The sequence below is a fragment of the Dendrobates tinctorius genome, unplaced genomic scaffold, assembly GCF_039654945.1.
Source record: "Dendrobates tinctorius isolate UK_male_01 unplaced genomic scaffold, ASM3965494v1 ptg000020l, whole genome shotgun sequence".
NCBI classification, from domain to species: Eukaryota; Metazoa; Chordata; class Amphibia; order Anura; family Dendrobatidae; genus Dendrobates; species Dendrobates tinctorius.
The window spans coordinates 1,870,698-1,890,386 of record NW_027361688.1 but is presented as its reverse complement, the minus strand read 5'-3'; the positions used below and the strand labels follow the sequence as shown (position 1 = coordinate 1,890,386).

General features: G+C 46.4%; 1 protein-coding gene across 2 annotated transcripts in view; it reads right to left on the bottom strand.

Annotated features, from left to right (window-relative positions):
* Nucleotides 1-19,689, bottom strand: part of ITPR2 (inositol 1,4,5-trisphosphate receptor type 2) — a 285,461-nt gene that overhangs the window by 165,790 nt on the left and 99,982 nt on the right. For both annotated transcript variants that reach the window (XM_073567437.1, XM_073567438.1), the window contains 4 exons: nucleotides 18,179-18,364; nucleotides 17,705-17,956; nucleotides 17,463-17,607; nucleotides 11,888-12,038 (listed from right to left, as the gene is read on the bottom strand). In XM_073567437.1, coding sequence (XP_073423538.1) covers nucleotides 11,888-12,038; nucleotides 17,463-17,607; nucleotides 17,705-17,956; nucleotides 18,179-18,364 — 734 coding nt within the window. The remainder of the gene's footprint in view (nucleotides 1-11,887; nucleotides 12,039-17,462; nucleotides 17,608-17,704; nucleotides 17,957-18,178; nucleotides 18,365-19,689) is intronic.

Genomic DNA, 19,689 nt, shown 5'->3' with positions numbered 1-19,689 from the left:
TCCAAGCCCTTTCCACTTCCTGCCAACTTCAACTCAAAAATATTTCACGAATCCGTTCATTCCTCACCCAAGAATCTGCAAAAACCCTAGTCCATGCCCTCATCATCTCTCGCCTTGACTACTGCAACCTCGTGCTCTGTGGCCTCCCCTCTAACACTCTCGCACCCCTCCAATCTATTCTAAACTCTGCTGCCCGACTAATCCACCTGTCCCCCCGCTATTCCCCAGCTTCTCCCCTCTGTCAATCCCTTCACTGGCTCCCAATTGCCCAGAGACTTCATTACAAAACCCTAACCATGACATACAAAGCCATCCACAACCTGTCTCCTCCATACATCTGTGACCTCGTCTCCCGGTACTTTCCTGCACGCAACCTCCGATCCTTACAAGATCTCCTTCTCTACTCCCCTCTTATCTCCTCTTCCCACAATCACACACAAGATTTCTCTCGCGCATCACCCCTACTCTGGAACTCTCTACCACAACATGTCAGACTCTCACCTACCATCGAAACCTTCAAAAAGAGCCTGAAGACCGACCTCTTCCGACAAGCCTATAACCTGCAGTAACCACCGATCCACCAAACCGCTGCACGACCAGCTCTACCCTCGTCTACTGTATCCTCACCCATCCCTTGAAGATTGTGAGCCCTCGCGGGCAGGGTCCTCTCTCCTCCTGGACCAGTAATGACTTGTATTGTTTAAGATTATTGTACTTGTTTTTATGTATACCCCTCCTTACATGTAAAGCGCCATGGAATAAATGGCGCTATAACAATAAATAATAATAATAATAATAATAATAATAATAATAATAATAATAATAATAATATTACTACATGACAGTATTCTTACAAACAAGAAGTGTTCGTCCTTTCTAACAATACAAAGTATTTTCTAGGCTTGTCTGGATCCTGGATAGAAATGAGAGGGGACAGCAATCCTCGCTGTCGCCTTATTATTCTAATGGCCTCAAATTGTTCTATGGGAGAAGTTTCACTCAGTGATCGTCTGTCGGTACAGCGAGTTTCCTATGTAATGGAGTCTCTTTACCACATTATTCTGACACATGGATTGATTCATTTGCAGTTCTGTCTGCAGACAGGCTTCACTCATGTCTAAAAAATGTATAAATGTTAAAATGTAGCTGTCACAATCGCACACTGTCACCGCCGTCTCTTTAAGACGCCGGATAAAGTTTTATATCACTCGTTACAAGAAACTGCTGGAAACTCCAATATCCTGGTGTAACGGTAGATAACCGGCCCCTCCGGACGGCCAGGGGTCCACACGCACAGTACGGAACTGTAAAGTGTTACTGCTTGGCGGTATTATTTGGCCTGTGTATAGAGCAGTTATATGTTGCTGTATGGCAGTATTATTAGTGCACTGTATGGAGCAGTTATCTGTCACTGTATGGCAGTATTAATTGTGCACTGTATGGAGATCTAATGTGCTGCTGTTTGGCAGGATCACATGGGCAGTGTATGGCACTGATATATATTCACTGTACAGCATCAATATGTGGATTTATGCATGTAATTGTAAATGCTGCATGTTCCAGTCATTTGCACTGTGTGGTGATAGTACAGTGGCTTGTGAAAGTATTCACCCCCTTTGGGTTTTTACCTATTTTCTGGATTGAGAGTCCTCAGTAGTTGATACCTTTTAATGGCTAACTGAAAAGATGGTAACACATTGCAGCTTTCGAGACTACTCAGGTCTCTTCATCAGGCTAGACTAATACAAAATCTGAAGAATCACATATTTATGCACAATACAGCCTAGAAAAAATGCAATAGATAAGACAAGTGACGTGAAGCAGAACTATCAATATGGGAGAGGGAGAAACATAAATATAAACATTGGACCAGTTCATAGATAAGGAGTCCGGATGTTTTATGGTCCTGTGATTGGGGTCTAGTTCTGTGTTGCTCCGCAAGGTTTTAAAAGGAAATTCCTTAATTGATGTAAAAAGACATAAATGATTGATGATATTTTAATCATCTGGACGGAGTCTGAGCAACAGCTAAAGACGTTCCACGAACAGTTTAATCAATTTCATCCCACCATCAATGTAACACTCAACTACTCCAGCACTGAGATTAATTTTTTGGACACCATCATTAAGCTAAAAAACAATGAAATAGAGACATCCCTGTATCAGAAGCCAATCGACCGTCCAACATACCTTAAATGGGACAGTTTCCATCCAAAACACATAAAGAACTCTATTATCTATAGCCAAGCCATCAGATACAATCGTATATGTTCCAACCCCATGGATAGAGACAAACACCTTGGTCGCCTCAAAAAGACCTTTTTGAATCAGGGTTACCATCCAAGAACAATTGAAAACCAAATTACAAGAGCCACCAGATTGTCAAGGAATCACCTGCTACATTACAAAGCTAAAGAAGAAAATAACCGAGTGCCTCTAGTAGTCACCTACAACCCAAATCTGGAGGTGCTAAGGGGAGCTGCACGGAAATTACAACCTTTACTACAAAAAGATGCCCGATTGAAATCCATTTTTCCAGACCCCCCACTGCTGTGTTTTAGGCAGCCCCCAAATTTAAGAAGCATCATTGTCAGAAGCTCCCTGTCCTCTCCAACAGCTGCAGGAACCTTTCCTTGCAACCAAAAAAAATGTAAAACCTGTCTATCTATAATGACCACGGACAAGATAAAGATCCCAACTCACATCAGGACTACAAGATCCCAGGTACTTTCAGCTGCATCACATCTAATGGGGTGTACTTAATTATTTGTACTAAATGTCCAACTGGGGGTCTGTATGTGGGGGAGACAGGGCAAAAGCTTAGAACAAGGATGAATGCTCATCGTCACACAATAAGAGAAAAAAGAATGGATCTACCTGTGGCAAAACATTTCTGTATCCCTGATCACAGCAGCATGGATATGAAATTACTGGTATTGAAAGGTAACTTCACATCTCAGAGAGAGAGACGAGTTTGGGAGTATAAATTTATGACGAACATTGACACTCTCAGTGCTGGAATGAATGTGTCGCATGGATTTATGTCTTTTTACATCAATTAAGGAATTTCCTTTTAAAACCTTGCGGGGCAACACAGAACTAGACCCCAATCAGAGGACCATAAAACATCCGGACTCCTTATCTATGAACTGGTCCAATGTTTATATTTATGTTTCTCCCTCTCCCATATTGATAGTTCTGCTTCACGTCACTTGTCTTATCTATTGCATTTTTTCTAGGCTGTATTGTGCATAAATATGTGACTTCAGATTTTGTATTAGTCCAGCCTGATGAAGAGACCTGAGGAGTCTCGAAAGCTTGCAATGTGTTACCATCTTTTCAGTTAGCCATTAAAAGGTATCAACTACTGAGGACTCTCAATCCTGAATATTTTTCTATCCACTGGCTAACACGGTACAAAGATATATATCTTTCCTGTACCTATTTTCTTACATTACAACATTTGCGTTACTATCTTTGTAATCTAATTTGTGTGTAATGCATCAGCACTAAATAGTCTATATTGGTGAAGTAAGAAAAATATAGGTATAAATTAGACTTCTAGGATCAAATAACTAAAAATTGTAAGTGCATATGTATTCACCCCTTTTGCTATGAAGCTTTTAAAGATTTCTGGTGCAAGCAATTCCCTTCATAAGTCTCATACTTAGTGACAGACGTCCCCCTGTGTGCAATCTGTCACATGTCTGTCAGTATATACACTTTACCTTCTCTGAAAAACCACAGAGGCTGCAACACCATTAACAAGAGGCACCACTAACCAAACACCACCATGAAGACCAAGGAGATCTCCAAACATCACGAAGACAAAGGAGATCTCCAAACAACACCATGAAAACCAATCAGATCTCCAAACAACACCATGAAGACCAAGGAGATCTCCAAACAACACCATGAAGACCAAGGAGATCTCCAAACAACATCATGAAGACCAAGGAGATCTCCAAACAACACCATGAAGACCAAGGAGATCTCCAAACAACACCATGAAGACAAAGGAGATCCCCAGACAACACCATGAAGACCAAGGAGATCTCCAAACAACACCATGAAGACCAAGGAGATCTCCAAACAACATCATGAAGACCAAGGAGATCTCCAAACAACACCATGAAGACAAAGGAGATCCCCAGACAACACCATGAAGACCAAGGAGATCTCCAAACAACACCATGAAGACCAAGGAGATCTCCAAACAACACCATGAAGACAAAGGAGATCTCCAAACAATACCATGAAGACCAAGGCGATCTCCAAAGAACCCCATGAAGACCAAGGAGATCTCCAAACATCATGAACACCAAGGAGATCTTCAAACAAGTCAGGGACAAAGATGTTGAGAAGTACAATTCAGGGTTATGTTATAAAAAAAAATCTCCCAATCTCTGATGATCCCCCAGAGCGCCATCAAATCCATTATCATCAAATGGAAAGAACATGGTACCACAACAAACCTGCCAAGAGAGGGAGGCCCACCAAAACTTTCACCCGGGGCAAGGAGGGCATTAATCAGAGAGGCAGCACAGAGACCAATGGTAACCCTGGAGGAGCTGCAGAGTTCCCAAGCAGAGACTGGAGCATCAATCCATTATAACCACAATAAGCCATACACTCCATAGAGATGGACTTTATAGAAGAGTGGACAGAAAAAAAAAAAAAAGCTTTCCTTTACATACAAAGCTTGTAAGGCTCATTTTGAGTTTGCTAAAAGAGATGTGGGAGATCTCCCAAATGTATGGAGGAAGATGCTGTGGTCAGATGAGACCAAAATGTAACTTTTTGGGCACCAAGGTAAATGCTATGTCTGGCGCCAAACCAACATAGCTCATCACCCCAAGAACACCATCCCCACAGTGAAAAATGGTGGTGGTAGCATCATGCTGTGGGGATGCTTTTCAGCAGCAGGGACAGGAAAAATGGTCCGAGTGAAGGGAAGATGGATGGTGCGAATTACAGGGATATTCTTGAGCAAAACCTGTTTCAGTCTGTCAGTGATTTGAGACTGGGATGTGTGACATCAGCGACCGTGCCCGCCGCTGCCTCATCTGCGGCGGCACCCGCCGCTGCCTCCTCTTACCTGCGCTCCTCCATCAGCGCGCCCTCTCACCCGCCCTCCCGCTCTGCTGCAGCCCCGTGCGCTGACCTTAGGCTGCGGGCGCGCGCCCGTCCGCTCTCTTCATCTGGCGGTGGGCGTCGCTTGTGACCTACTTCCTGGCAATAAGGTATTTCAGGCGTCCTCCCTATGGGGAAGATGCCTGATGATTGTGTGGTATCCCTGCACTGTTCTGGCTGCTATAGTTCCACTATAGTTCACCTGCCTTGAGTTTCTCTCGGTTCCTCCTTGCTTCGTCTCTGTCCCTGTTCTGTCGCCGTCCTCCCTGTCTGCCTTCGCCTCGTCCTGTCCATTCACCCCACTCAGTGTTCTCCCTGCCTATCATCTGGTATACTTACCCCCTGGTCCGTCTCCTTCCTTCCTGGGTCTCCTGTCCTCTGCTCGTCCGTTTGTATATCTCCCCCTGGGGCCTCCACGTCTGCACTCCTTCGCCTCCTGTGGCTCACTCCTGCTGCCCCTACGGGTAATTGCTGCTTGGTTCCCTCCTCCTCAGATACCCCCGCTCCGGTACCCTAGTCTCTGTCCGGTATCCCTGTCCTTCCTCTGGCCTTACTAGTCCTCCGAGCCATCCCTCTAGGTACCGCCTGTCGCGGTTCTGACCTCTGCGGTCCTGCCCCTAACGATCCCTGTATAGGGGTCGGTCATCACCTGGCGCGCTCGGCCCAGGGGCTCTAGATCCGAAACCCAGAGGGTCCATTCTCGGACGTTGTCTGCTCCTGAACGTCACAGTATCATCAGGCCATGGATCCCGCCGGTGCCGCGGCCGCTGCACAGAAGGAACTGCTTTTCTTACGTGAAAATCAGACTCGGATAAAGTCCTTCATGAAATCCATGGACACCCGGCTGTCCGCCCTGCAAACCTCTGACCCAGGGCATGCTCCCCTCTTAGGCTAGTTTCACACTAGCGTTTATGAGCGCAGCGACGGCCTCCGCCCACCGGCGCATGACGCTGCATGCGCCCTGCGTCCCCTATCTTTATCACTGGGGGCGCAGGCCGTGCGCAGTATGCTTTTGGCGGCGCATGCGTCCTTTTGACGGTGCGCCGACCTGCGCCAAACGCAACCTGCTGCAGTTTGGTTGTGTCGACGCACCGTCAAAAAGGCGCATGCGCCGCCAAACGCATACTGCGCACGGCCTGCGCCCCCAGTGATAAAGATAGGGGACGCAGGGCGCATGCAGCGTCATGCGCCGGTGGGCGGAGCTACCGGCGGGGGTGCGGCAGGGGGCGGGGCTTTGCGGCGGCCGTGCGCAGGCCGTTGCTGCGCTCATAAACGCTAGTGTGAAACTAGCCTTAGCCAGTCTCCAGCAGGAGCTCGCGCAGCAGCGCGATGCTCAGTCTCACATCCTGGTTTACATGGTGTCCGTTGACGATCGACTGCTTGCTTTGCAGTCCTCTGCGGCCGCCTCAACCTTACCCTGGGACGCAGTTTCGTCCCCGCCTCCTCGTCTGGGAAAACCTCCCAGGTATAGCGGGGATCCTAAGTTATGTCGGGGTTTTTTAAACCAGTGCAGATTTCACTTTGAGCTTTTGCCCCAGCAATACCCCACAGATCGCGCCAAGGTGGCGTTCATAGTGTCCCATCTCGAGGGAGAGACTCTGGCCTGGGTGAATCGTTTGTGGGAGAGGGACGATCCCATAGTTTCTAGTATCCAGAATTTTCTGGAGATATTCCGCAAAGTATTTGACGAACCCGGACGCTTAGCATCAACCACGGAGGCTCTTTTTAACCTCCGCCAGGGTTCCCTTACTGTAGGACAGTACGCCATCCGCTTCCGGACATTGTCATCGGAGCTGGGAAGGAATAATGAGGAACTTGTGGGTGCCTTTTGGAGAGGCCTCTCAGGTAAAAATCAAGGACGAGCTTGCCGGACGAGATACCCCTACCACCCTGGAGGATCTCATATCCCTGGCTACTCGCATCGATCTGCGGTTTTTGGAACGCACTCGAGAGTCGGCTAGGGAGAAAAAGCCCTTTAGGCTGTATAAAGCTCCCATTCCACGCTCCTCTGCACCCTTTACTAGCGTCGCTCCCGAGCCCATGCAGATAGATCGTATCAGGCTGTCCGAGCAGCGGCGCAGGGAGAGGATGACGAATGGTCTCTGTCTGTACTGCGGTGGAACCAACCACTTTGTGCGCACCTGTCCTGAGAAACCGGGAAACGCCTCCACCTAGGTCAGGTAAGAGAGGTCTCCCTAGGTGATCATATATCCTCTCTACCCCTTACCCTTTCAGCTTTAATTATTGCAGGTCGGGAGCGTAGATCTGTGGAGGCGTATGTGGACTCGGGTGCGGCTGGTAATTTCATTTGGCAAGAAGAGGTTGATAAACTCCAGATCCTGGTGGTTATCCTAAAAGACCCGCGTGCGGATGGCAAACCTCTCCCCGAGCTCATCACCATGGTTACTGCCGAAGTAGACCTACAAATTGGAGCGCTTCATCTCGAGAAAATAGCCTTTTACGTCCTGCCTCAATGGTCCCATGCTATTCTCCTAGGATTACCCTGGCTCAGGCTGCACGAGCCAGTTGTCGACTGGCGCTCAGGGGAAATTCTGCGTTGGGGTCACTCCTGCCATTAACGTTGTCTGCGGCCCATCGTCCATCCTCGTTCTCTGCCTAAGCCAGTCGATCTTCCGGGCCTTCCCGCACCGTATCACGTGTACGCCGATGTTTTTAGCAAAAAGGAAGCGGATTCTCTGCCTCTGCATCGGGCCTATGACTGCCCTATCAACCTGATCCCCGGAGCCACCCCTCCCAGAGGGAGAACGTATCCTCTATCCCCAGCAGAGACCACGGCTATGACTGAATACATACATGAAAACTTGGCCAAGGGTTTCATTCGGAAATCCTCGTCCCCAGCAGGCGCTGGCTTTTTCTTTGTTCGGAAGAAAGACGGATCACTTCAACCTTGTATTGACTACCGGGGCCTGAACAATATCACCGTTAAGAATCGATACCTGCTTCCGCTTATCCCTGAACTCTTCGACCGGCTGAGAGGGGCTCGGATCTTCACGAAGTAGGATCTGCGGGGAGCTTATAATTTAATCCGGATCCGCGCAGGGGACGAGTGGAAGACTGCCTTCAATACCCGTGATGGTCATTATGAATATTTAGTCATGCCGTTTGGTCTCTGCAATGCTCCGGCTGTGTTTCAGGAATTCGTTAACGAGGTGTTTTGGGATCTACTGTATTCCAGCGTGGTGGTGTACTTAGATGATATTCTCATCTTTTCGCCCGATCTATCCTCTCATCGGAGAAGTGTACGCATGGTCCTGGATCGTCTTCGGGAGAATCATCTCTATGCCAAAATTGAAAAGTGCCTTTTTGAGCAAACCTCGTTACCCTTCTTGGGATATATAATCACAGATTCCGGTCTGAAGATGGATCCCGAGAAGCTCTCTGCGGTGCTCAAGTGGCCCCGTCCCGTTGGTATAAAAGCCATCCAGCGTTTCCTCAGATTCGCTAATTATTATCGACAGTTTGGGCCTCATTTTTCCACAGTGACCAAGCCCCTCACGGCCCTGACCCGTAAAGGAACTAAGTCAAACAGCTGGTCTCCCGAAGCTGAAGACGCCTTCCTTGCCCTGAAACGCTCTTATGCATCAGCACCAATCTTACATCGCCCGGTGGTCAGTAGGCCTTTGGTCCTAGAGGTGGATGCCTCCTCCACCGGAGCCGGGGCGGTCCTTTCCCAGCAGGTTCCTTCAGGACGGCTGGTTCCCTGCGGGTTTTTTTGTAAATCCTTTTCGCCTGCAGAGTGCAATTACTCCACTGGAGACCGGGAGTTGCTGGCCATTAAGATGGCTCTGGAAGAATGGCGGTACCTGCTTGAAGGGGCAGTGCACCCCTATACTATCTTCACGGACCACAAGAATTTGGCCTATTTGCAGTCCGCTCAGAGACTCAATTCCAGACAAGCCAGATGGGCCCTGTATTTTTCTTGTTTTGATTTCAAGCTTCACTTCCGTCCCGGCAATAAGAACATAAAAGCGGATGCACTCTCCAGGTCTTTTCAGTCGCCTGAAGGGGATGAGGGTCCATCATATATTATCGAGCCTGCCAAAGTTATCAACGTGGCTCCTGTGAATTTCTCTACTCCTCTACCAGGCAAAACCTTCGTTCCTCAGAACAAACGCTCGGAGGTGCTGCGATGGGGGCATTCCTCCAAGGTTGCTGGGCACATTGGACCAAGAAGACCCTCTTGCTTCTCTCCCGTTACTACTGGTGGCCCTCCCTTCGCCAAGACGTGATGGACTATGTAGCCTCTTGCACGATCTGTGCTCAGAACAAGGTTTCCGAGGCCCCTGCCTTTGAGCCTTCTTCACCCGTTACCTGTTCCGGAGGCTCCTTGGCGGCAAATCGCAATGGATTTCGTAACAGACTTGCCCTGTTCAGCTGGATGCACTACCATCTTAGTCGTAGCAGATCGCTTCTCCAACATGGTCTATTTCATCCCCTTGCCCGGACTGCCGTCAGCTCCGAGGTTGGCCGAGATCTTCATCCACCAGATCTTCAGGCTACATGGCCTTCCTCAACAGATTGTGTCCGATCGTGGGGTCCAGTTTACCTCTCGATTCTGGAGGGCTCTCTGTCGGCTTATGGGCACATCTCTCGACTTCTCCTCCACTTATCATCCACAGACCAACGGGCAAGTGGAACGGATTAATCAGGTTCTGACAACCTACCTACGTCATTTTTCCAACACCCATCAGGACAATTAGGACTCACTCCTACCTTGGGCAGAATTTGCCCAAAATAATCATCCCAGCGAACCAACCACCAAGTCGCCGTTCTTTGTGGTCTCTGGTCAGAACCCTGGTGTTCCGTTGCCCTTTTCCACGTCGTCTGGAGTTCCCAAAGCAGATACTCTCGCCATGGAATTTTCGCAAGTCTGGAAGGAGACCAGGGAAGCGCTCGTGAATGCCAGTGCCCGAATTAAGAAACATGCGGCAAGAGACGGAAGGACCTTCCTCCGTACCATCCTGGCGACAAAGTCTGGCTTTCGACCAAGCATATCCGCCTGAAAGTCCCTTCCTACAAGTTAAGTCCCTGATACATCGGGCCTTTCGAAGTGCTTGGACGCATCAATGAGGTGGCTTATAAACTGAGGTTGCCGGCTTCACTCCGAGTCCCTAACGCCTTTTATGTCTCGCTCCTGAAACCTGTGGTTCTGAATCGGTTCCAACCTGCTCCCATTGCTCCTCCTTCATCAATTGGGTCGGATGACGTCTTTGAAGTAAAGGACATTTTGGCCATGAAAAGAGTTAAGGCAAAGACTCTTTTTCTTATCGATTGGAAGGGATTTGGTCCCGAAGAGAGGTCCTGGGAGCCTCGAGAGAATGTTAATGCCACTCTTATACTGAAAACTTTTTTGGCCAATCTCAGAAGGGGGGGGACGTAAGGAGGGGGGTACTGTGACATCAGTGGCCGTGCCCGCCGATGCCTCCTCTCACCTGCGCTCCTCCATCAGCGCGCCCTCTCACCCGGCCTCCCGCTCTGCTGCAGCCCCGCACGCCGTCCTTAGGCCGCGGGCGCGCGCCCGTCCGCTCTCTTCATCTGGCGGTGGGCGTCGCTGAAGGGCGGGGCTTGCGACCTACTTCCTGGCAATAAGGTATTTCAGGCGTCCTCCCTATGGGGAAGACGCCTGATGATTGTGTGGTATCCCTGCACTGTTCTGGCTGCTATAGTTCCACTATAGTTCACCTACCTTGAGTTTCTCTCGTTTCCTCCTTGCTTCGTCTCTGTCCCTGTTCGGTCGCCGTCCTCCCTGTCTGCCTTCGCCTCGTCCTGTCCATTCACCCCACTCAGTGTTCTCCCTGCCTATCATCTGGTATACTTACCCCCTGGTCTGTCTCCTTCCTTCCTGGGTCTCCTGTCCTCTGTTCGTCCGTTGGTATATCTCCCCCTGGGGCTGCCACGTCTGCACTCCTTCGCCTCCTGTGGCTCACTCCTGCTGCCCCTACGGGTAATTGCTGCCTGGTTCCCTCCTCCTCCGATACCCCCGCTCCGGTACCCTAGTCTCTGTCCGGTATCCCTGTCCTTCCTCTGGCCTTGCTAGTCCTCCGAGCCGTCCCTCTAGGTACCGGCTGTCGCGGTTCTGACCTCTGCGGTCCTGCCCCTAACGATCCCTGTATAGGGGTCGGTCATCACCTGGCGCGCTCGGCTCAGGGGCTCCAGAACCGCGACCCAGAGGGTCCACTCTCGGACGTTGTCTGCTCCTGAACGTCACAGGATGGAGGTCCACCTTCCAACAAGACAATGACCCAAAGCATACTGCTAAAGCAACACTCTGGTGGTTTAAGGGGAAACATGTAAATGTTCTAGAGTGGCTTAGTCAAAGCCCAGACCTTAATTCAACTGAGAATCTGTGGTCAGACTTGAAGATTGCTCTTCACCAGAGGAAACCATCGAACGTGAAGGAGCTGGAGCAGTTTTGCCTTGAGGAATGGCCAAAAATCCCAGTGGCCAGATGTGGAAAGCTCATAGAGACTTATCCAAAGTGACCTGCAGTTGGAATTGCCGCAAAAGGAGGCTTTAAAAAGTACTGACTTTAGGGGGGTGAATAGTTATGCACAGTCATTTTGGCCCATTTGCTGCTTGTCTCACAAGCCACTGTATTTAGGCACTCAATAGTACTTTTTTGGGCTGTATTATGGCATTATTTCCTATTTTCCACAACACAGGGGTAGGAGCACATGTTATTCCAGAGCTATAAAAGTAATACAATACAATTTTATGAAAGGTTATCTGATACCTCCATCCTGAAATTTGCTGAGCCCACCCAGGTATGTAGACGTGGGGTTCTGGACGATATCCAGAATGGCCAACAGGGTCCGGGTCAGCCGGAGGAGCTCACTGAAGCTGTAGAATCCAAAGTAGATGAGATTTCGAGCCAAGTGGACCACCTGCAGGAGAGCAAAGAGGGTTCACATTCACATTGGCGAGGTCTTAAAGGGAAATATCCCAGTTTTTATTAGTAGGTGCCAACATGTAGTCCTGCTGTGTGACCTAAAACCTGAGTGCTAACAGAAATACAGCAGAATTTTTTAAAAGCCGGGCACAGAAGAGAGATGCAACCTGAGAGTTATCAGATATCTATCAGAACTTCTATAGAGCTGGGATTAGTAAGGAGATGCCACCTGAGAGCGAAGCGAAATCTAGAAGCTGGGCATAGCAGGGACATGCAACCTGAGAGCTAACAGAAATCCAGCAAAACTTGTATACAGATGAGCAAGGCAGGGAGAGGCAACCTGATAGCTCACAGAAATCAAGCATAATAATGACTAGACTCAAAAACAAGGAGGAATATTTGAGGTTTAACCCCTTAGCGACAGAGCCAGTTTGCAGCTTAATGACCGGGCCAATTTTTACAATTCTGACCACTGTCCCTTTATGAGGTTATAACTCTGGAACGCTTTAATGGATCCCGCTGATTCTGAGATTGTTTTTTCGTGACATATTGTACTTCATGTTAGTGATAAAGTTTCTTCGATAAGTCTTGTGTTTATTTATGAAAAAAATGGAAATATGGCGAAAATTTTGAAAATTTTGCAATTTTAAAACTTTAAATTTTTATGCCCTCAAATCAGAGAGAGGTGTCACACAAATTTCTTAATAAATAACATTTCCCACATGTCTACTTTACATCAGCACAATTTTGGAAGCAAAATTTTTTTTGTTAGGAAGTTATAAGGGTTAAAAGTTGACCAGCGATTTCTCATTTTTACAACAAAATTTACAAAACCATTTTTTAGGGACCACATCATATTTAAAGTCATTTTGAGGGGTGTACATGACAGAAAATACCCAAAAGTGGCACCATTCTAAATACTAGACCCCTCAAGGTGCTCAAAACCACATTCAAGAAGTTTATTAACCCTTTAAGTGCTTCACAGGAACTAAAGCAATGTGGAAGGAAAAAATTAACACTTGCGCCGTTTGACTTTTTCAACGCAGAATTGGCTGGAATTGAGATCGGATGCCATGTTGCGTTCGGAGAGCCCTTAATGTGCCTAAACAGTGGAAACCTCCAACAAGTGACCCCATTTTGGAAACTAGACCCATTAAGGAACTTATCTAGATGTGTGGTGAGCACTTTGAACCTTCAAGTGCTTCACAGAAGTTTATAACGTAGAGCCGTGAAAATAAGAAATCCATTTTTTTTCCACAAAAATGATTTTTTACAAGGGTAACAGGAGAAATCATACCCCCACAGTTGTTATGCGATTTGTCCTGAGTACGCCGATACCCCATATGTGGGGGGGGAACCACTGTTTGGGCGCATGGGAGAGCTCGGAAGGGAAGGAGTGCCATTTTGGAATGCAGACTTTGATGGAATGGTCTGCGGGCATCATGTTGCGCTTGCAGAGCCCCTGATGGGCCTAAACAGTGGAAACCCCCCACAAGTGACCCCATTTTGGAAATTAGACCCCCCAAGGAACTTATCTAGATGTGTGGTGAGCACTTTGAACCCCCAAGCGCACAGAAGTTTATAAACGCAGAGCCGTGAAAATAAAAAGTGTTTTCACAAAAGTGATTTTTTTTAGGCCCCAATTTTTAGACCCCCAAAGTTGGTAAATAGTGGAAACCCCTCAATTCTTGCTCCAACCCTAACCCCAACACACCCCTAACCCTAATCCCAACCCTAACCCTAATCCCAACCCTAACCCTAATCCCAACCCTAATCCCTAATCCTAGTTCGCCCTAACCCGAGCCCAACCCTAACCCTAACCCTAGCCCAACCCTAGCCCTAACCCAACCCTAGCCCTAACCTTAGCCCTAACCCTAGCCCTAATGGAAAACTGAAAAAAAAAATATTTTCTTTATTTCATTATGTTTTCCTATATAAGGGGGTGATAAACGGGGGGGTTAAGTACTATTTTTTTTACTTTGATCACTATGATCGTTTATCATAGTGATCAAAATAATGAATGGAATCTGCCAGCCGGAGTCGGCAGATTCCCGGCGGGCGCACTGCGCATGCGCCCGCCATTTTCAAGATGGTGGCGCCCATCGGAGGACGCCAGCGGGACGCGGGACCACCGGGAGGGAAGTGAGGACCACGGAGAGGTACCGGAGGGGGGGGGAGATCGGGGGCCCTGCGATCACATCAGAGGAAAGAGAAATTTAATGCATAATCGCGGCTTTTTTTTTTTTTTTTGAGGTCGCCGTTATAGGGTTAATAACGGCGATCGCAAAAGCGGGGTCGGTAGAAAGCGACCGATTCATGTTCTCTGGGGTCTCGGCTACCCCTGGCAGCCGAGACCCCGGAGAAAATCCGACACTGGGGGGTGCTATGTATTTTCTCCACAGCGCCGTGAATTAACGGCGCTGTGGTTTTAGTACCCTTAATTACCGCCGTTAAAAGGCGTATCGGTGGTCGCTAAGGTGTTAAGCACCTAACTAAAATACAGCAAAACTAAAAATGCAGTGGAGAAAACACAGAGGCAACTGTGATGGTGTGATATTTCATGTGGGTATCATTTGGTGTACATTTATATTTTACGGATTTCTATAGTGTTCTCTTGTTGCCCTGTATCATTCCGTGTATTCCCCATATTGTCGAGTCTCAATTACCTTCCAAAAGTCTGATAATTGAATTATCTCACTTACTGTCTGCAGCCTGACTGTATCTATTGGTACCGTTACACTTAGTCATGCTCCAGCGATCCCGACAACGATACGACCGGTCAGGATCGCTGGTGCATTGCTAAGTGGTCGCTAGTGAGCTGCCAAACAGGCAGATCTCACCAGCGACATAGCAGCGGTCGGCGGTCGTTACTTACCTGTCAGATGAGGCGATAAAGACGTCCTCCCGCGCGCGTCCACGCGTCGCCACAGCACGAAGACCAGCAGGAAGCAGACGACGAGAAACGGCCCAAGACGTTCTCGCGCGATCAGCAATAACCAGCGGTGAAGCCGGTCGGAGGTAAGTAACACACATAGCGATATCGCTAGCAATATCGCTGCTGCGTCACAAAATCAGTGACGTTATAGCGATATTGCTAGCGATATCGCTTAGTGTAACGGGCCCTTATGCCTCTTGATGAACCCCCTGTAGTGCCTTAATCCGCAAGGCACCTTTGTCAGGTCTGGGAGGCCTGAAAACCGCCCCAACCTGTCTGACTACCCCTGGACATAAGGAGGGGGCTGGGGAAGACAGGAGCTGTATAAGTCAGACCCTGTGTGGTGATGATCGAATGAAGACAGCACGTCAGAGAGAAGGGAAAGCAGATGGACCCATTTTATCCTCTGTTTACTGGATTATTGGACTCTCATCTCCTTGGACATTCAACCTGTTACTGAACTGCATTCGTCTTCTGGACTACTGTATCCTCAGTGTGGTGGATTGTTTATGGACCTTTTAGTTTTGCCTATAATAAAGGTCTTGGGCTTGTTCACACTTCCCTCGCTCTGTTGATTGTGTGGTATCGGAGAAGGACCCAGTGACAGCAACAAAATATGAAATTCTGTAACCTAACAGTAATCCAGCAGAAATCAGGCTACAAAGGTGCTTGCTCTGAATAGACATCCAACCAGTAGGAGGACTATTTGAGGCTCAACAGCCTGAGAGGTAACTGGATTCCAGTAGAACTCCAACTACAGTGAAAAATACACATATCAAGTAGACGGCACCATGAAAAAGTAAAAATGTGCAACCTGAGAGCCAACAGAAATTCATTAGAATTCTTTGAACAAATAATGTATCAGAAGGACTATTTGAGGATCTAAAGCTTGAAATAAATCGGAATCCAGCAGAATTCTGAACACAGCTGTGAATGCCCACTAAACCAAAAGAATTAAAATTTCAGGTCCTACAACCTGCCATCTAACAGGAATTCAGCAGAAAAAGATCGGAGCAAATTACAAACAAGCAAACTGAAATTGTGAAAACTGAGAGCTAACAGAAATCAAGCAAAATCCTGGTTACAATTCTGCGGAAAATAGAAAACAGATAAAAAAAACAAGGTGATATAAAAAGTTCAAAAACCTGAGAGCTAACAGGAATCCAGCAGAATTCTAAAAACACCCAAGGAAACTAGGAACAAGCAGGAGGCAGAAAGAAGTTGTGAAATTGTGCAACCTGAGAGGCAACAGAAATCGAGCAAAATCCTAGTTACAATTCTGTGAAAAATAGCAACAGACGCAAAAACAAGGCGATTTGAAGTTCAAAAAGCTAAAAGAAATCCAGCAGAACTCAACACCCGAGGAAACTAGGAACAAGCAGAATACAGAAAGAAGTTGTGAAATTGTGCAACCTGAGAGCCAACAGAAATCAAACAAAAATCTGGCTAGTGTTCCACGAAAAATAGAAACAGACACAAATAAAAGGTGACTTGAAGTTCAAAAACCTGAGAGCTAACAGGAATCCAGCAGAATTCTAAAACCACCCGAGGAAACTATGAACAAGCAGGAGGCAGAAAGAAGTAGTGAAATTGTGCAACCTGAGAGCCTACAGAAGTCAAGCAAAATTCTGGCTACAATTCCACGAAAAATAGAAACAGACACAAATAAAAGGTGATTTGAAGTTCAAAAACCTGAGAGCTAACAGGAATCCAGCAGAATTCTAAAAACACCAGAGGAAACTACGAACAAGCAGGAGGCAGAAAGAAGTAGTGAAATTGTGCAACCTGAGAGCCTACAGAAGTCAAGCAAAATTCTGGCTACAATTCCACGAAAAATAGAAACAGACACAAATAAAAGGTGATTTGAAGTTCAAAAACCTGAGAGCTAACAGGAATCCAGCAGAATTCTAAAAACACCCGAGGAAACTACAAACAAGCAGGAGGCAGAAAGAAGTAGTGAAATTGTGCAACCTGAGAGCCTACAGAAATCAAGCAAAATTCTGGCTACAATTCTGCGGAAGATAGAAACAGACACAAAAAGAAGGAGATTTGAAGTTCAAAATCCTAAAAGAAATCCAGCAGAACTCTAAAAACACCCGAGGAAACTAGGAACAAGCAGGAGGCAGAAACAAGTTGTGAAATTGTGCAACCTGAGAGCCAACAGAAATCAAGCAAAATTCTGGTTACCATTCCACGAAAAACAAACAGACACAAATAAAAGGCGATTTGAAGTTCAAAAACCTGAGAGCTAACAGGAATCCAGCAGACCGATAAAAACACCTGAGCCAACTACAAACAAGCAGGAGGCAGAAAGGAGTTGTGAAAAAGAAATCCAGCAGAGTTCCGATTACCATTGTGTACCCTCTGATTTGACACTGAACCAGAAAAATGACTATTTGAGGTTCAACAACCTGAGAGCTAACAGGAATCCAGCAGAAATCTGAACGCAGCTTGGGATGTGAACGGAGCGGAAAAACGTCATACCTCAAAAGTTAGCTTATTTTTCTCTTTGTCGCCAAAAGGAAAAGGCTGAGTCACGACTTCTTTCAGATATTCTTCCACAAACTGCATAGTGAAAGTGAACTTCTGCTTCATCTCATCCCTGGAGGAGTCGGTGCACGAGTCATATCTGAGGATGAGGATGGAAGCGCGATGACCCTTAGTTTTTAGGTATTTCTCTCCAAGAAGAAAAATGTGTAAAAAAAAAAAAAAAAAGTATCGCTCACTCGTGAATGGTGATCCGCGTAGGAATCTCGGTCCACAGCCGGGCGTATTTCACCGGGACCACCGTTTCCTGGGGGTCTCTGTCCACGTGTATGTGAAGCATCAGACGGCAGAAGGAGGCGCGTAAATCATATGGGAGGCCCTCGTCGGACATGCAACGTAGGATCAGATCCACCGACAGCTGCGTGGAGATCTGATTGATGGCGAGATACTGGCGGTCCAGGCACATCCGCGCAAACAGGTTCAACTGGTACCTGGACAGGAAAGAAGAAAGCATGACGGAACCAGGGCACTTAAAGGGGTAGTACATAATAAAATAGACTTTAGCTATGTTTACGGGAAGGCTCAACAGCTTTCATAAACCAGGTATGCTCCTGTAGAAATCTCACTTTCTCGGGTGCACTACATGGCAGCACACAGGCTGGCCTCACGTATCTGCGCTCCTAAGAAAGAAAAGGATAATTAATGGGACCCACCTGTAGTAGTTTAATACTTCTAGGTCCACTTTGGTTCCTTCCTTTGCCTCTTGTGCGAGGTGGCGAATAGCTTTACCATGCGGCTCCTTATTACTGTCAATCCAATATAACCAAACCTCCTCCTCATCCATGTCGTCTGACAGAACCGGGCACTCCAGGGGGTTATCCATCTGCATGGAGACCAGCCTGTAAGACAGGAGAACACCGTAGAAAACTATAACGTAGGGGCAGTATTATAGTAGTTATATTCTTGTACATAGGGGCAGTATTATAGTAGTTATATTCTTGTACATAGGGGCAGTATTATAGTAGTTATATTCTTGTACATAGGAGCAGTATTATAGTAGTTATATTCTTGTACATAGGAGCAGTATTATAGTAGTTATATTCTTGTACATAGGGGCAGTATTATAGTAGTTATATTCTTGTACATAGGGGCAGTATTATAGTAGTTATATTCTTGTACATAGGGGAAGTATTATAGTAGTTATATTCATGTACATAGGGAGCAGTATTGTAGTAGTTATATTCTTGAACATAGGGGGCAGTATTATAGTAGTTATATTCTTGTACATAGGGAGCGGTATTATAGTAGTTATATTCTTGTACATAGGGGCAGTATTATAGTAGTTATATTCTTGTACATAGGGAGCAGTATTATAGTAGTTATATTCTTGTACATAGGGGGCAGTATTATAGTAGTTATATTCTTGTACATAGGGACCAGTATTATTGTAGTTATATTCTTGTACATAGGGGCAGTATTATAGTAGTTATATTCTTGTATATAGGGGCAGTATTATAGTAGTTATATTCCTGTACATAGGGGGCAGTATTATAGTAGTTATATTCTTGTACATAGGGAGCAGTATTTTAGTAGTTATATTCTTGTACATAGGGGGCAGTATTATAGTAGTTATATTCTTGTACATAGGGGGCAGTATTAGAGTAGTTATATTCTTGTATATAGGGGCAGTATTATAGTAGTTATATTCTTGCACGTAGGGGCAGTATTATAGTAGTTATATTCTTGTACATAGGGGGCAGTATTATAGTAGTTATATTCTTGCACATAGGAGCAGTATTATAGTAGTTAAATTCTTGTACATAGGGGCAGTATTATAATAGTTATATTCTTGTATATAAGGGCAGTATTATAGTAGTTATATTCTTGTACATAGGGCGCAGTATTATATTAGTTATATTCTTGCACATAGGGGCAGTATTATAGTAGTTATATTCTTGTATATAGGGGCAGTATTATAGTAGTTATATTCTTGTACATAGGGGCAGTATTATAGAAGTTATATTCTTGTACATAGGGAGCAGTATTATAGTAGTTATATTCTTGTACATAGGGCGCAATATTATATTAGTTATATTCTTGTACATAGGGGCAGTATTATAGCAGTTATATTCATGTATATAGGGGCAGTATTATAGTAGTTATATTCTTGTACATAGGGAGCAGTATTATAGTAGTTATATTCTTGTACATAGGGGCAGTATTA